Source organism: Catharus ustulatus, chromosome 26, assembly GCF_009819885.2.
Source record: "Catharus ustulatus isolate bCatUst1 chromosome 26, bCatUst1.pri.v2, whole genome shotgun sequence".
In the NCBI taxonomy this organism is placed as follows: domain Eukaryota; kingdom Metazoa; phylum Chordata; class Aves; order Passeriformes; family Turdidae; genus Catharus; species Catharus ustulatus.
This window is the reverse complement of record NC_046246.1, coordinates 3,183,071-3,198,386: the sequence shown is the minus strand read 5'-3', so window position 1 is coordinate 3,198,386 and position 15,316 is coordinate 3,183,071. Positions and strand designations below refer to the sequence as shown.

Below are 15,316 nucleotides of genomic sequence, written 5' to 3'. Positions count from 1 at the left end.
GGCGGAGCACAGCGCCCCCCCGCGGCCGCGCGCGCCTCACGGCGACACCGGGCTCAGGCCGCGAAAAGGCTCCCGATCTTTTTATTTAAATAGCAGGGACTTAAAAACTCTCCTCGTTTTAACAAGTTAAATAAAATACAGTGTAAATATCAGCTCTTGTGTTTTTTAACTTGTCTACATACAGCTTATTGGGAAACTTTGTGTACTTTACAGCATAATCAGGTGTGAAACTGCCTGATCTCTGCCTTCAAAAGCAACAGATTGTATAAAATATTGTGATATCAAAAAAGCGCGCCAGTATAATGTACAAAAAATATTTTTACAGTAATTCAATGTCTAAAAGTCAGATTAAGTGCATCTGATATTCATGGTAAATCATCTTCTCTCACGAGGAACTGGTGGATAAATTGCTGAGCTTTCCTCTTCTCAGCGATGTCGGGCGTGGGATGGCCAGGAGGAGGCCGCAGTAACAAACCACCGAACACGCTGGCTGCAGGAAAAACCACAGACACTGTTAGAGCAGGACACTGAGGGACATTCCAACCCCAGGGAAAATCCACACACAGTGAGAGCAGGACACTGAGGGACATTCCAACCCCAGGGAAAATCCACACACAGTGAGAGCAGGACACCAAGGGACATTCCAGCCCCAGGGAAAATCCACACAGACACAGTGAGAGCAGGACACTGAGGGACATTCCACCAACCCCAGAGAAAATCCACACACAGTGAGAGCAGGACATTGAGGGCCATTCCAGCCCCAGGGAAAATCCACATACACTCAGGGAAAATCCACACACAGTGAGAGCAGGACACCAAGGGCCATTCCACCAACCCCAGGGAAAATCCACACAGACACAGTGAGAGCAGGACACTGAGGGACATTCCACCAGCCCCAGGGAAAATCCACACAGACACAGTGAGAGCAGGACACCCAGGGCCATTCCAGCCCCAGGTAACAGTGCCTGGCTTCAGAATGAGGGAGATGATCCCCACAGCTCTGGGTTGCTTTCCCAAACTCCTGCTTTTCTATGGACTATTCACTTATAATGAAAGGTTCAAAGCAGTACAAGCCACAGCTGCACTCAGGTATAAAGTGTTTTGTTGCCCTAACTGTGCAGCCCCTCTGAACAGAGGGTTATTTTGCTTGCCTTACCAAGAATATTCACATCCAAATGGTTTTTCCCTGAATTCTTCAGTAGTTCTCGTAGAAATGCCATCAGATATCGAAACACATTTTTATGACACACTGGTAGCTCAGAGATAATCTGAGGAGGGAAAAACACCAACATTTACTTTGCAGACACAGAAACACCTTCCAGTTTCTCCTGCCCCCAAAATCCCCACCTGCCAGTACCAACAGCTCTTTATAACCCAGAAGCACCAGTTCCAGATCATTTCTATCAACAGAGGATTAAATTACTGAGAGCACAACCCAGTGACTGGTGCACCAGAGTTTAGTTTGGCTCCCCTCCCTCTGGAACAGGAGCTGGTGCCTCAGGGAAGGATCAGTACCTGGCAGCTCAGTCCATAGCTGCTGGCACTCTCCAGACAGGAGCTGTAGAACCTGCAGCAGATGACGGGCTCGGGCAGGCTCTCCAGGAACAGCAGCAGGGCCTCTGCCACTGAGTGGTTGCTGCCCACTGATCCAAACATGGTTAAGGAAGAGCACAGCACCACCTAGGCTGAAATATGGATGAACTTTTGCTTAGGTGTCCAGAACTCTGCCCACAGCTTTGGGTTAATCCCCTGGCCTCCACACAGGCTGTTGCTGTTAGCAGGTGGGCATTGGTGTAATTCACTGACATAAAGCCAAGAGGAAATGCAGAGCTCAGTTACCCTGGGAGGAGAGAGAGCAACTTAAAAACCTCTCTCAGTTTTGGCACTCTGGCGTAGTGAACCTTCCTGGACATCAGTCTGAAAGGATACACAAAGTATCATACATTCCCTTGTCCAAACAGTCTCGGATTTGCTCAAATTCAGATCTGAGGCCTGGCTGCTGAAACAGGTCCTCCTGCAAAGACAACCTTTTATCAGTCCAAGGAAAACAGAAGAATTTTGGGAAAATAGAAGAATTTGGGGAAAATAGAAGAATGTCCTTATAATCTGCCTGTAAAGTCTCTCCCAACTGGTTATCACCCAAGTCTCAGCAGGAACAGCTCTAGGAAGGCTGTGGCACTGCAGTGAGAGCAGGGCAGGAGGACACTGCTGATGCCTGGACACACAGACAGGGTCACCAGCACCAAACATACACCCTGGGCCATGAGCACCACTTATCTCCCATGGCCTTTGGCCAAACACACCCAGCTCACAGTGATTGCTATTACCAGTATCTTCTTCAAAATTTAACCCAATGCAAACATCTCATTTTGTGTTTCCAGTGCCAACCTGCTGGGAAGCGTTGCGATTCAAGTGATCCACCATCATCCACAGCTCTTTTGGGATGTCCATGGGCTTTTCAGCTTGGGCAGGATCATCACTCATGTCTACTGGCATCAGGGTCTGAGGGAGGGCAGCGTGGGCAGGAGGGAGACAAACAAAAGGCAGCTAGCCAAGTTCTTACTCAACTCGGCAAAAATACCTCAAAAAGCTTATACCTGAGAATTGAGACTTCTTAATAAAAACAGACAGGCCTTAGCATCTAGTTTTAATGCTCTTGTGTGTTTGGAAGGGAATCTTGTCTTTAACTCACAAGTCTCCGAATGGATTCTGCTGACATGTCCTGGATTGGTTCCCTCATGTAACACAGTGTATGGATGGGAGACCCAAAGCAACTTGGCAAATAGTTGCCTGTTACAGATAGAAAATAATCCTTCCCTCTGACAAGATGCAAGACTAAGATATCTTCAAGTTTTTCCTCTCCAGAGTTCAAGTGAGTAGCTGTTGATTTATTAACAAACACCTCCAGCTCAACTGTGATCTCAGCATCTGCCAGAAGATGATAAAAAACCCAGACTCAGTGACAACCAGTATTGAACCAACAGCCTGCAACAGGCACAGCACTCTCAGAAGAGTAGAGGGAACCAAGCCAGAAGGGGACAATATCAGCTCATTAACATGAGACAAACGAGGAGCTCACCTGAGAGCAAGAAGCCCTTACTGGGATTAGCAGTCAGCCACTCCTTGCAGTAGGTTTTCTCATCTGGTTTGCTGATAAATTCAAACTGGCAGGGCACTTGGCCATTGCGGATTGTAAACCGCTCCACCTGCAGCTGCATGTATTTAACATCCTCAAAATGGATCTAGAAACAAATGTCAGTCAACATCATCAGCCAATTCCACCTTGCTGAGCAGCAATTCCTGTCCTATGGTTCAGTTATTAAGCAGCAAGAAAATGAGATTAACCCCTTGCTCCCACTCCCATCTCTTCCAGGACTGCACAGGATCACGCTTACTCTGAATGCCAAAGTCCTTTGAGTCAAGGGGCCTTTTTAAACAAAAGCTGCCCTCAAATAACTACAATAAAATTGAGACTGAGATAGCTGTAGCCTCAGATGTCTCCTGGGCTTATCTTTATAGCCCCAACACACAAAGCAAATGCTGGTTTGTGACCTTCTCCTCACAATTTTACATTTTATGTCTGAAAGCACAAGTCAGAGCAAGGGTCACAAACCACCTTTTTACTTTCTCTCTTCTCACCTCAGGGAATGACACACCCTGTGTTTTAGTCTTGGACTGTGAATGGAATTCACCAGCATCTCAATAGGAACAAAGATTTCTATTGTAAAGAGAGCAGCTGGAAGTTAAAATATTCTGCTTTTTTGAACCAGACCCAAGGGTCTAGATCCATCTTCTGCTGCTGGGGGCTGCTCAGTTCCTTTGGGGAGTGCTGGCACATCCCATGGCCTACCTCTCTGCGGGACAGTGTCACTGAGGGAATGTTGGCATTCTCCAGCTTGTCCAGGGAGCGGACTATTTCCTCAAAGGCTTTTCGGTAGAGCTCTTCATTCACAACCTTCACCTGAAAAGGACACACACTGGCATTGACTGTGCCTCTGCAGGACAGCTGGAACACAGCTGGAAACGTGGGAAGTAAGTTGATTTTAGCAGAACACTAGAGTATACAGTATACACAGGTGTGGCTTCCCTTTTGGTCCCTGGTAGTTGTTTCACCAGGAGCTGAGAGTGCTGATATCCATCAGCCATCTCTCAGGAGCTCACATTTCATCAGCAGAGAAAGACCGGAGGCTTGCTTGACGCGTTCCACAAGAATCTTTATTTCATGCCAAGGGTGGGCAAGCAGGATTCTCTCAGAGACAAAGGGCAGTCAGTTATATTTATAAGTTCAGGGGGGATTCAAACTACAGCCAACAAAAGTTTATACAAGGAACAGCATCCAATCTAAGTGAGAAGTTCTAAAGGTGAACTGACCAATTACACAAACTAATTTCTAACCAATTATCTTCCAAAGTGTTAGAGAGTGACCAAATTCTTAAGGAATTTGGCTCAACTTTGGTATCTAGGATACCTTATCTATTATAGCAAGTTCCAGGGGCCAGGGGAAGATGGCTTTGGAGGGATTGTATCATCCACACACAGGGAATGGGCAGAGCTGCTTGGAGCACTAATCTCCAAGATCTTCTCATCATCCAACACTAAAGGACCTTGCCATGAGTAACAAGTAACTCAGTCAGTACTAGATCAACTTTTTTTTCCCCTCAGAAAAAATAAGAGCTTTGACAACACACTACTGTGTTCCCAAAGAACACTGACAGATATTCAGGCCTTGTCCAGCTTAACTGCAGTATTATTTACACAACCCTTGCTTAGTGTGATCAACAATCCCATCTCCATATCTGATCCAGCCCTTTCAAGCCATTGTTCTCTGTGGATGCCATAAAAACAGGAGAGAATATCACACCCAGGGGACCAGGACAGCAGAGTTACTTCATCCAGCACTGACATACTTACCCCAATATCAAACAGAGAGCTCACTGGCTTGTGGTCACTGAGCTTCAGAGCCATGTGGCTGCGATAGCTCAGCTGGGCAATGTTCTGCCCTTTCCAGAGTATCCGGTCACACCATGCTGGAACACGACACTTCTCACTAAAACACAGGGAAAAATCAACATTTCCAGGCATGACTGAGATGTGCAGGGCAGAACACTGCTCACCCAGAGACTGGGGCTTCCTGCTATGGCCTGGAGCTCATTCTCTGTCAAAGTGGTATTTTTAACAGTTTCTTGGCATAGATATAAAAGTTTGAGTGTTTAGTATAAGGTATCTCTCCTTCTTCAAAGGTGCAAGATACAATTAACACACAAAGCAATACTCAGGAATTTCTGACCACTGAGAGCCATGAAAAATGGCTCTACATTTAAAGTTTTCATTTTTTGTATTCACTGACAGCTTACACAGATTTAATTTGTGCACTTGCAGCTGAAGTTCCTGGCTTGCTAAGGAGTGGATGAGCTGCTCTGTGTACTGGAGCATTACAAGAAGGATGGTTCTCACAGGCTTCTGAAGAACAGCACAGCTGACTCCATGTCAACCCTGGCTGGTCTCACCTGAGCAGGCACAGGAGAGATCAGCAAAAATGAGATCCTAGAAATTTAACTTGGGGGAAAATAAACAGCAAGCCAGAACAAAAAAGAATTGAACTAGCTAAAAGGATTCATTAACTTTGTACACCTCTAAGAAGAAACCTGATAGGATTATTACTGAAAAAAAAATTAGGATTATTTGACAAATAGCTGTGGGAGAAAAACAACATAAATACATGGAAACAGGAGATGAATTTTGGAGCAAAGGGAGAGAACCAGAAATAATCTCAGAACTGTTCCTATTTACAGCCATTAGACCTGCAATATTTTTAGCCTTGTTTTTACTTCCTTCAGTGATAACATCAGCCATTTCAACATCACATCTGAGACAATCACATGTACCTTGTGTCCCAGTCATCACAGCCAGCATCGTATTTGTATGTTGGCTGGAAAGAGATCTCTCCTTCTGTGAAGCCTTCAAAGGCTGCATTTGCCTTCATTTGCCTCTTCAGCTACAAAAGATGAAAACTTTAACTTTAGATAATCCCAAGCACAGTTTCCATACGGTAGTAAAGGGGAGGCACTGAGCACAGAAAAGGCCGAGGGGTCGCGTGGTTTGTACCAGGCACCCTCAGCACCAGCGAGACATCAGTACCTGGTCATACTGGCAAAGCTCTGGAAATGCTTTCTCCTCTACAAGCTGCTTCACTTTTGCCACATCCAGCTCCTCCAGACGATAGTTGAGGTCCCCCAGCCATAGGATCACACTGAAAGGGAACTACAGAGCAGAATGTGCACAGGCCTGGAACTGCCCCAGAGCAGAGCCAGCCATGACAGCAGCTCCACTCTGCATCTCTGGGGCTCTCCCCATCACAACCCCCTGATGAGCTGCTCTCATCACAAACAACAACAGTGAAAACTTGAGAGAGAAGCTACCTTTTCTATTTTTGCCATTATTAATCACTGTCCTGCATGTCTGTCACTATCCCTTAATGACTGGATTCCACAGCTGGGGAAGTCAGTGCTTATTCCTGCCCCATCCCCACTCCAGGCTTGAGATTAAAACAAGGCTTGGGAGAGCATGAGGTGTCAGAACTGTGTGGGTGAGCCCTGTCCCAACCAGGTAAAGCTTTTCTGGTCCCTCTGGGCCCCCCTCCTGAACCCCAGCACATTCACTGAGTGCCCCCTTGCCCATGCCATGATTCCCACAGCCAGACTGGAAGCATACTCGTGTTTGCCAATAGTGAGAGGGGGCAGATTTGGATCTGACTGGCAGAACTGCATCCGAGAGCAGATGTCTTTGAAGTCCTGGTTCCTCCGCTCGTATTCCTCCGTGTGAGCTGCCAGGTGAGAATTCACAACGCACACGCTGGTGTTATGGAACTTAAACCTGATGGCAACACCACCTTTGTTACCCTGAAAGAGAAAGACAAAGACATTGCTCAGAAGCTTCTACACTGCAGAGGAGTTACTAGCAGTGGACAACCCAGAAGACTTTGAGACAGCCTTTAATTCTGGAGAAGGGAGTAGGCTGAAAATTCTAATTAGTGATTACTGCTTTGAACATTGATGAGCACCTGGCAGTTCCCTCTTGCAGTGCCCTGAGCTGGCATGGGGATAGGAATATCTGCTTCTAGAGACAGCCACAGCCCTTAGCTGAAGGAATAACCATTGCATCCAGGAAGGGAGCTCTTCCAAATCTCACCCCTTCTCATGCACAGTTGCCATTCTTACCATTCTGCCCATGATTCCAGTTCCCACAGTCTCAACTTCCACCTCAGAGATGTTCAAAGCAAGTTCTGCCTTCACATACAACAGGAGCATGATCCCACCAGCCTCACAAGTTTCACCTGAAAAAAAGACCCTGGTCCATCCAATGCTGCAGTGGAAGAGGTTTGCTGGGAGAAGGCACATTCATCCATAACATGGGTCACCAAAAAGAAAGTTTCAGGATCATCCAGTGCACCAGCAGGGCTCACAGTGCACAGCCCCCAGCAGCACAGCCCAGGAAGGAGCTGGGAGCAACATCAGTAGAGGAAGTTGAAGCCCAAAGCAAGAGCTACAGCACAAGACACACTCATGGAAGGAGATTCCCTTCAACAACAGAGACAAGAGACAAAGCAGACCTATGGAGCAGGAGCTAAAACACAAGCAGTATTCCTACCAAAATACCTTCACAATTAATTCCACCATACATTGTAGGCAGTTCTTCCAGACATGGAAGAAGGTACAAAACTTCCTATTCTCCTTCCCCAAGACAGCAGGAGCTCCCTTTAAGTGGGGAAGCCTGGTTCTGTTTCCCATGCTGTCCCTGCCTCAGCACCCTGCACAGAAACACTCCCTACAGAACCTGCACAGCCTCTGAAGACACAGCCATTGAGAACAAGAGAAAGCAAAGGGAAAAGAGAGCCAAGTGGAAAATGATTCCACACTCAAACCCCCAAAAGTCACATTTACCTTTGCATATTTGGCATCTGGATGAAGACTATCAGTTACAGCTTTAAACCATTCTTCTTCCTTCGGTGTGTCATTGAAAAAGAAGGCTTCTTTAGTCAGATCAAGCTCCTGGAAACTGTGTTAGAGGAAGGAACCCATGGATGCATGCACTTGTTTATAACTCTGCAACCCCTTCTCTGGGAAAGAACTAAATCAGCTTATACTCACTAAATTTATAACTGACAACTCAAATTCAGTCGTGCTGATCGTAGATGTATGTTAAATGTAAAGCTAAATTATTGTCATTCCATCAAATGGCATTAAGGATTTGGTAACACTGGGAGGCCAAGCCCTACCAGCCCAACAACCTTCCTGGCTGTGGGCACACCCACCCTGGAGCTGTGCAACACACACCAGCTGTGCCAACATTCCTGTGGTGTCCTGGCTGAGCTCCTGTGGGTGGCAGATCCGCCAGCACAGCCCAGGTGTGTGTGATGGGCCAGGAACAGACACTCACCCCACACAGTAGATGTCTGGAGGCTCAGCATCACACCTCAGCCAAGGCTGGAGGCTCTCTGTGGGCGACTGGCCGTTCACGTTGTATGTCCCGACAAAAACCCTGCCAAGACAGTGACAGAATCCCAGAGCTGCCAACTGCAGAGCCCAGCAAACAGCACTGCCATTACCCAGCTACATAACTAACATGCTGCTAGGGAAAATGAAGAAAGGTAACAAAGTTTAAATCCCTAAAATGATTTAACTACAGCTACACCTTTACAGACACATTTTTTACAGAAGGACACGTTGTTATACACAAAGTGTTAAAGAAAAACCAAAAATAAGGCTACAGCTGTGCAGCAGTAGTTTGAAATGATAAATTCATAGAATTACATGCATAAAACTATTTCAAACAGAGTAAAGTTTTGGTTCTAATGATATATTTCACTCCAGCTCTTTCTTGTGAGCTTATTAGAACAACCACACAGATAAGCAGTGGACAGAAATGGAGAGGGAGAGGGTTGGAGTGCACAGAGTTGATGCACTGTCTAAAGCACAGAAAAAAAGTGATTTCAAAAGGGCCATTTACTCCACAAGAACCATGAGGCAAATCTTGATAGAGATATGTATGAAAATCTGGTCTTCTCATGCCTAAATGTGGAAAGAAAATTGTTCTGGCAAGTATGGATCATTACTTTTCTACAGAATTTCCTGTTTGTGGGGACACAGGACGAAATAATAGACGAGTTATTCTAACAGACCATGCTAAGAACCCACAAAAGTAATGATCATTACCTGTAGTTCTGGATGTGTGTGTAGGAGTCCTCCATTTGTAAAAGCTGAGATTTAACAATAGTATCTCTGAGTCCAAACTTTGGTTCTGATAAGATCGAGGCCTTGTTGGAAGCCATGACACGGGAGGCCCGAACCTGCTCAGTTCTCACTTCAGGCTTGATTTTGTTTTGCCTGCAAATGAAAGCAAAACTGCAGATGAGGGCCAGGCTATCCCCACACCCCAACTAGCATGTTTCTGCCACTGAGGCCTTAATTCACATTTTCCTGTCTGTTCACTAAGGACAGATAACATTTGGGATAAGCCAAGAATAATGAAAGGAGCATTTCTTAGCAGGGTTGAAATCTCCAGACAAAACTAGTTTAACTAACTAAAATAACAAATGGTTTTTTACTATCCTGGTGCAGCCTGTTGATGCTTATTCACACCTGGAAAATGATACAAAACCTTTCTGGAGCAAGGAGAGGGAAATCTCATCTCCCTCTGCCTCTGCTCAGCCCTTGTGACCTCAGCCAGAGAATGAAGAACTGTGTTTGTTTATAAAGCCTTCTGGTGGAAATCTTCCAGTTCTGCCCAGTGGGTGGAGGTAGAGGTGGTTTTATTTTGTGTCTCCTGGGTCTGCAAGCTCTTTTGCAAAGGAGTAATGCCACAGCTTGGGAATTCCCACCAGCAATTGGAGGGTATAAATTTAAGGTCAGCAACCTGCATACCAGTGCCAAGGACAGCTCTCGGACAGACTCTGAATGATTTGCATCAGGGTCCACAAAGTCCTGGGAACTGGAAAATGAAACTGTAACATTTTAAGAGTGTATCTATGAGACACAGTGGCTCTAAGCCAAAGCTCTCTGAATTCAAAATAAACAATGCTAGCAGGTCCTGTCCCTCTAAAAAGCCAAAATATGCCCAAACAGGGGACTGGAAGGATTGTCTCTGAGGGACTGTAATGAAATTTCCACTCATGTGTTGACAGCATGCTTGAGAACTTTTTTTCCCTTTAACTAAACCTGGAGATTCTCATCTCAAAAAATTGCCAGCTCCTGCTCTAGACCCCTCACCTCTGAGCACTGACCTGGGAGCACCTCTATCAGTGCTGTCATGGCTGGAGCTCTGACTGACTGCAGCTTTTTTTCCATTTTGTTTGATACCTTCAGAGCCAACCGCCTCTGGAAAAAAAAAATCAAAAAAACAACAAAAAGTTTCACTTTAAACACAAAGTGTTCTTCAATTTATCAACATGCTTATGTAAACACCAGCAAAAATCTGTGGGCAGAAAATAATTTAGATTTGTGTGGAAAAACAAAGTACCCCCACAGTCTCTCTTTGAGCTATCTGACAGATTTAGTTTACTCTGACCCAACTGTGCAGAAGAACAAATGACAGGAGCTACAGAGCAGCAAAACCACTGTCCTCTGTGTGGGAGCACTTGCTGCTGGCTCTCCTTACAGCTGAGCTGAAGCAGGACTTAGCAGCACAAAATCCAGGGCTTTACCCCAGGAATCTGAAAAATTTATGTTAATAGCAGATTATTCCTTTCTGAAGCAAGACAGGAAGTACAAAGAAAAGGGGAAAAAGGGGAAACAAACAAACCCCACCATTTAAAGGGTCTCTACCTATCTGCAAATACCCAGCAAGGCACAGGGCCATAAAGTCACACCACAAACCCACTGAACCTCAGCAGAAACATCTGCACTTTCCTAAAACGGTAACAGGGCTGCTACCACACAAATCGAACTAACCACACGAGTGACACTAAACACATCACACTACCTTAGCAAAATCTGACCAGTCTTTCAGCATTTTGTTTCAGTTACAACATTCTGCTCCTACAAGGTGCAAAATAACAGTTAAAAGCCAGGATTCTGGGGGAGGTCTCGGTGTTTAGGATGCAAAACTAGCAATCTTAAAATCATGCTCCTTAGCACACAAATCTAGTGATGATGTAGAAATTGTTAAGATTTGGGTTCTAGGCATTCAGCTGAGCTTCTCCTCCAGTGAACACAACCCAGAAAAAATTGAGATGTTATTGCTGTCACAGAACATTCTGCAGAACAAGGGTGCAAAACAGAAATAGAACTCGCAGTGCTTCACCCAAGCCCTCAGGACAGAAACCAGATGGCAAGAAGTGGCCAAATTCTCAGCCTGGAAAACCTCTTCTGCCCAAGAGCCTTCTGAGAATAGACTGTGTAAGAGGATTTATCAGAGCTTGGAAGCAGCAGAGCACATGACTGAAACCTCACTGCAGATCACACAGCTCATGCCAAGCAGAATGGACTGGGAGCACACAGAGATGCACTGGGAAGTGGGGGCCCAGGGACCTGGACACAGCAGTTTCTCCATGGGCATTGAGAACTCAATTATTACTCCTTGGAGCTCTGCAAGCTCTCCCAATAACAACCATGCAACATCCCTTGAGAGTGAGAGGCAGGAACCAACGTGAACCTTCACCTCAATGCACAATGGTTACTTCTGTGCCAAGAAAAGAGCAGATTCCCAGGGTTTATTACCTCCATGGGTCCATGCCACTCATCATATGCAAAAGGCATTACTGCAGAATGGAGAGATGTGTGAGCCTGCTGCTGACACAGCTTCTACCTGATCCAAAGATCAGTTACACATCACACTGTGCATTCTAACCTCATGGGGAGAAATCAGCTTTAGGTAGGATTCTCCTAAGAAAAAGATTAGCTCTGGAAAAGGGTTGTTTCCTTTAGATAAATTTATATCTAGCCACAGATTCCTGTAAACAGAGGGATCTATATGGAGCACTCTGAAGTGGAATAATGACCTTGTTCAATAATTGAACTGAGCACAGAAATACAGAGCAACATGCAGAGATTACAGGAGATCTCAATTGCACAGCACTTGCAGTTAAATGAGATTCGAGCAGTAATAAAGGCAAAGTTAAAAACCTGCAGTGACATTATAGTAAGCAGGAAAATGTATCATATCTCCTGGATAAAACAGCATTCGTGCCTAGCGTCGAAAGGCGAGAATTAAATCACCCTTCAGCCTCAACGCAGCAAAGTACAGCAAAATGCCAACATCCAGTTTTTGAACCCCACACTGACTTCCAGGAATTGCTTGAGCTCTGAATCTTGTCACACGTGCACTGTGCAAAGCGGGAAACGCCGCCGAGCACCGGGGTGGAGGAGGCGCCGGAAGAGCGGGGCCCGCCCGGCGGAGCCGGCCCGGGCGCACGGGGCGGGCACCGGGCAAAGCCGCGGAGAGCCAGACCCCAGCCGAGCCGCCCGGTGCCCGGTGCCCGCTGTCCGGAGCTGCCGGTGCCCGCTGTCCCTCTCGGAGCAGCCCCAGAGCGCCGCGGAGCCGCCCCTCCTCCTCCCGGCCCGGCCGCGCCGCGGAGCTCCGAGCAGCCCCGGCCTGGCCTCCCCGAGCGCTGCCGGCAGGGTCCCCCCGCCCACCCCGGCGGGTCCCCGCGCTCACCTCGGCGGGGCCGCCCGCCCGCGGACATCGCCGCAGCTCGGAGCCACGGCCAGCCCGGCCCGGCCCGGCCCCAGCGCCCGCCCCAGCCCGCCCCGGCCCGCCCCCGGTCAGCCGCACCCGCTCGGCCTCGGCCCGCGCAGCACCGCCCGTGCCCCTCGCAACGCGGCCTGGCCGTGCGGAACCGCGGCCGCGGCACTGCCGGGCGGGTTTCAGTGGGACAGGCCAAGGCCGCTCTCCCCTCCTCCAGACGCGACACCTGCACCCCGAGCCGAACGCGCCCGGAGCTCGTACCTGGGCTGCACCTGCTGAGCTCCTGCAGGAACGTGCGCGTGTGGGAGCCGAAAGGCAGCTGCACCGTCAGCCCACCGTCTGCCGAGCTGATCTGGACAGTCACGTCCGAGCCTGAGCACATGGAGAAAGAAGGAGTTCCTGTGGGTTGTGCTGATAAACTTTCACAAACTGAACTGAGCGTTTCTCCGCTCTGCAACAGTGTGTGAGCACATGCACGCAGCCTTTGGCAGCATCTCCCCGTGCCTTTTTACCATGTTTCTTTCCAAAAGTGAGAATGCCACTTAAAATATAAAACCCATCATTTATTTAAAATATATATATATATAATTCTGCTCCAGTAGCAGTTTAAAAATATATGGAAAATTAGTTCCCTTGCTTGGATGGGGCTGGCAGTGCTCATTAGCACCACTAGCAATGGCCAACAGCACGGCAGCTCCTCCAGGAGCCGCAGGGCACAGGCAGCTCCCCGGGGCCAAAACCCCCCACTCCTGCCCCCGTGTGCACCTGTAATGCAGCACTGAAGCACCCACAGAACTCACCAATGACGTGAAGGTCACTGTCGAGTACAACTGCAAAAGCAAAACAAAGTTCAGATGAAAGCTAAGCAACAGATTCGCAGACCACGCTGATATTTTGAGATTAGTGAGCTCGACAACTTCAAACTCCTGCAGGAACAGAGTCAGGCAGAACAGAGCTCTGAGCAGAGGCTGTGGCCTCATGGACCATAGGTACTCTGGTCCTCACAGGGCCCTGCCACGGATGCCATGGGATGCACAAGTTTCACCCAGGATAACAAACTGTTGAAAAAATGTCAAGGTGGAATAGACTGCAAATTTCAGGAAGCAGAAGAGCAGAATATGGACTCCAAACCCCTTCATCCCATTCCTTGGAACTGGCCACAGTGTGTCAGTACCTTCCTCCACTGCAAAACCCATCTGTGATGGGGATCACTCTCTCCAGCCAGACGTCCTCAGCTGTGATGGCCATCCGCCGGTGAGTGTACACATAGATCCTGCAAGCACAGAGCAGAAAAGCCTCCTCAGTTCAGGCATGTCTACAGAGAGATGAGCACAGACCCCATCCCACCCAGCAGCCCCATGCAAATCCCAAAGTAACCCCTCAACCAAGCGCCCACCCCGTCACTCAAATGTGTTCACATCACTGGCAGGGCAGAGCAGCTCACGGGGCTGGGGCTTTTCACTGAGCACCCACAACATCAAACTGCTGCCCTACAGGGCTGCACCCTGGTGAGAACCCCTTGCCGTGGGGTTCAGGGGCTGTCGAGGCTCGCAGGGACCCGCGGAGCTCCCCCGGTTCCTCACGGCACCCACGCGTGCTGCCCGCGGCGCTCCACCAGGCCCAGCAGCCGGCTCTCCACGCTGTCCCCCGACGCCAGGAGGCCCTGAACAGCCTGGGCTGAGAGTCAAGGAACGCTGCGACAGCGGCAGGGAGCGGGGAGCGGCGGCGGGGACAGCGGGGACAGCGGGAGCGAGCAGCGGGAACGAACCGGAGGGGCCGGGAACAGCGCGGAGGGGACAAGCGCGGAGGGGACGGCGACAGTGCGGAGCTGGCAGCGCAGCGGCACCGCGACAGCGGGGCCCATCAAAGGATACGATCCGGCAGGTCGCCCCCTCCGCCAGGCTCTCCTGGATGGCCACCGACTGGTCCATGTCCGCCCCGCGGCTCTCCCGGCGGCGGCTGCGCTCTCCGGCTCCCCCGGCGGGGCCGCCCCCGGGGCCGCTCCGTTATCGCCCCGCTCCGGAAATAACGGGGCGGCCGCGGTGGGAGCGGTCTGGCTCGGCACGGACGGCGGCCGGGATGCGGAGGATGGGGGAGGCACGGCCCGGCCCGGCCCGGCTCGGCTCGGCACGGCACGGCACGGCACAGCACAGCACGACTCGGCTCGACTCGGTCCGGCTCGGCCCGGCCTCCTGCGCCCCCGGTTGGCCCCTCCCGGAAGGAAAGGGAGGCTGAGGGGGAGCCTCTCAGGTCGGCAGATATTGGAAAGGATCATTTCCGTGGAAAATCGCGAGATGCTCTTATTTTCAGTAGCGCCTTGAATTTTTTTTTTTTTTCCTGCGTTTCAAGAGGACCCAGCGCAGGAGCCGGGTTATTCTTCAAATCAGTTCCTGCGGAGTGTGGAAGTGCTGTAAAATATCACTGTTGAGACGGAGTTTGGGCTAAATCAGCTCCTCCCACAGATGTAGGACGAAAACCCGAGTGGTGTCGGTCAGTGACAGCTCTGCACCACCCAGGCTCTCGCCAAGGGACAAGTCTGAAAACGCTGCTCTGAGCACCAAACCTTACAAGAATTGTGGTGCTGGGCCGTGTTTTTGAGACAGAAGAACCCTCGACATGAACACACCGACGCTGA

The 15,316-nt window shown here is 49.1% G+C and overlaps 1 protein-coding gene across 1 annotated transcript; it reads right to left on the bottom strand.

Moving 5' to 3' along the window:
- Positions 1-65: 65 nt before the first annotated feature.
- Positions 66-14,767, bottom strand: INPP5B (inositol polyphosphate-5-phosphatase B). Its single transcript, XM_033080548.2, is given in 24 exon segments — positions 66-490; positions 1,157-1,268; positions 1,516-1,643; positions 1,930-2,014; positions 2,389-2,502; positions 2,693-2,928; positions 3,080-3,242; positions 3,851-3,961; positions 4,912-5,047; positions 5,886-5,995; positions 6,139-6,250; positions 6,712-6,899; positions 7,218-7,315; positions 7,318-7,333; positions 7,941-8,055; positions 8,437-8,538; positions 9,213-9,383; positions 10,280-10,373; positions 12,943-13,053; positions 13,482-13,511; positions 13,856-13,874; positions 13,876-13,954; positions 14,274-14,353; positions 14,556-14,767. Coding segments are annotated over 24 exon segments (2,592 nt in total). The 5' UTR covers positions 14,613-14,767; the 3' UTR covers positions 66-365.
- Positions 14,768-15,316: the final 549 nt, after the last annotated feature.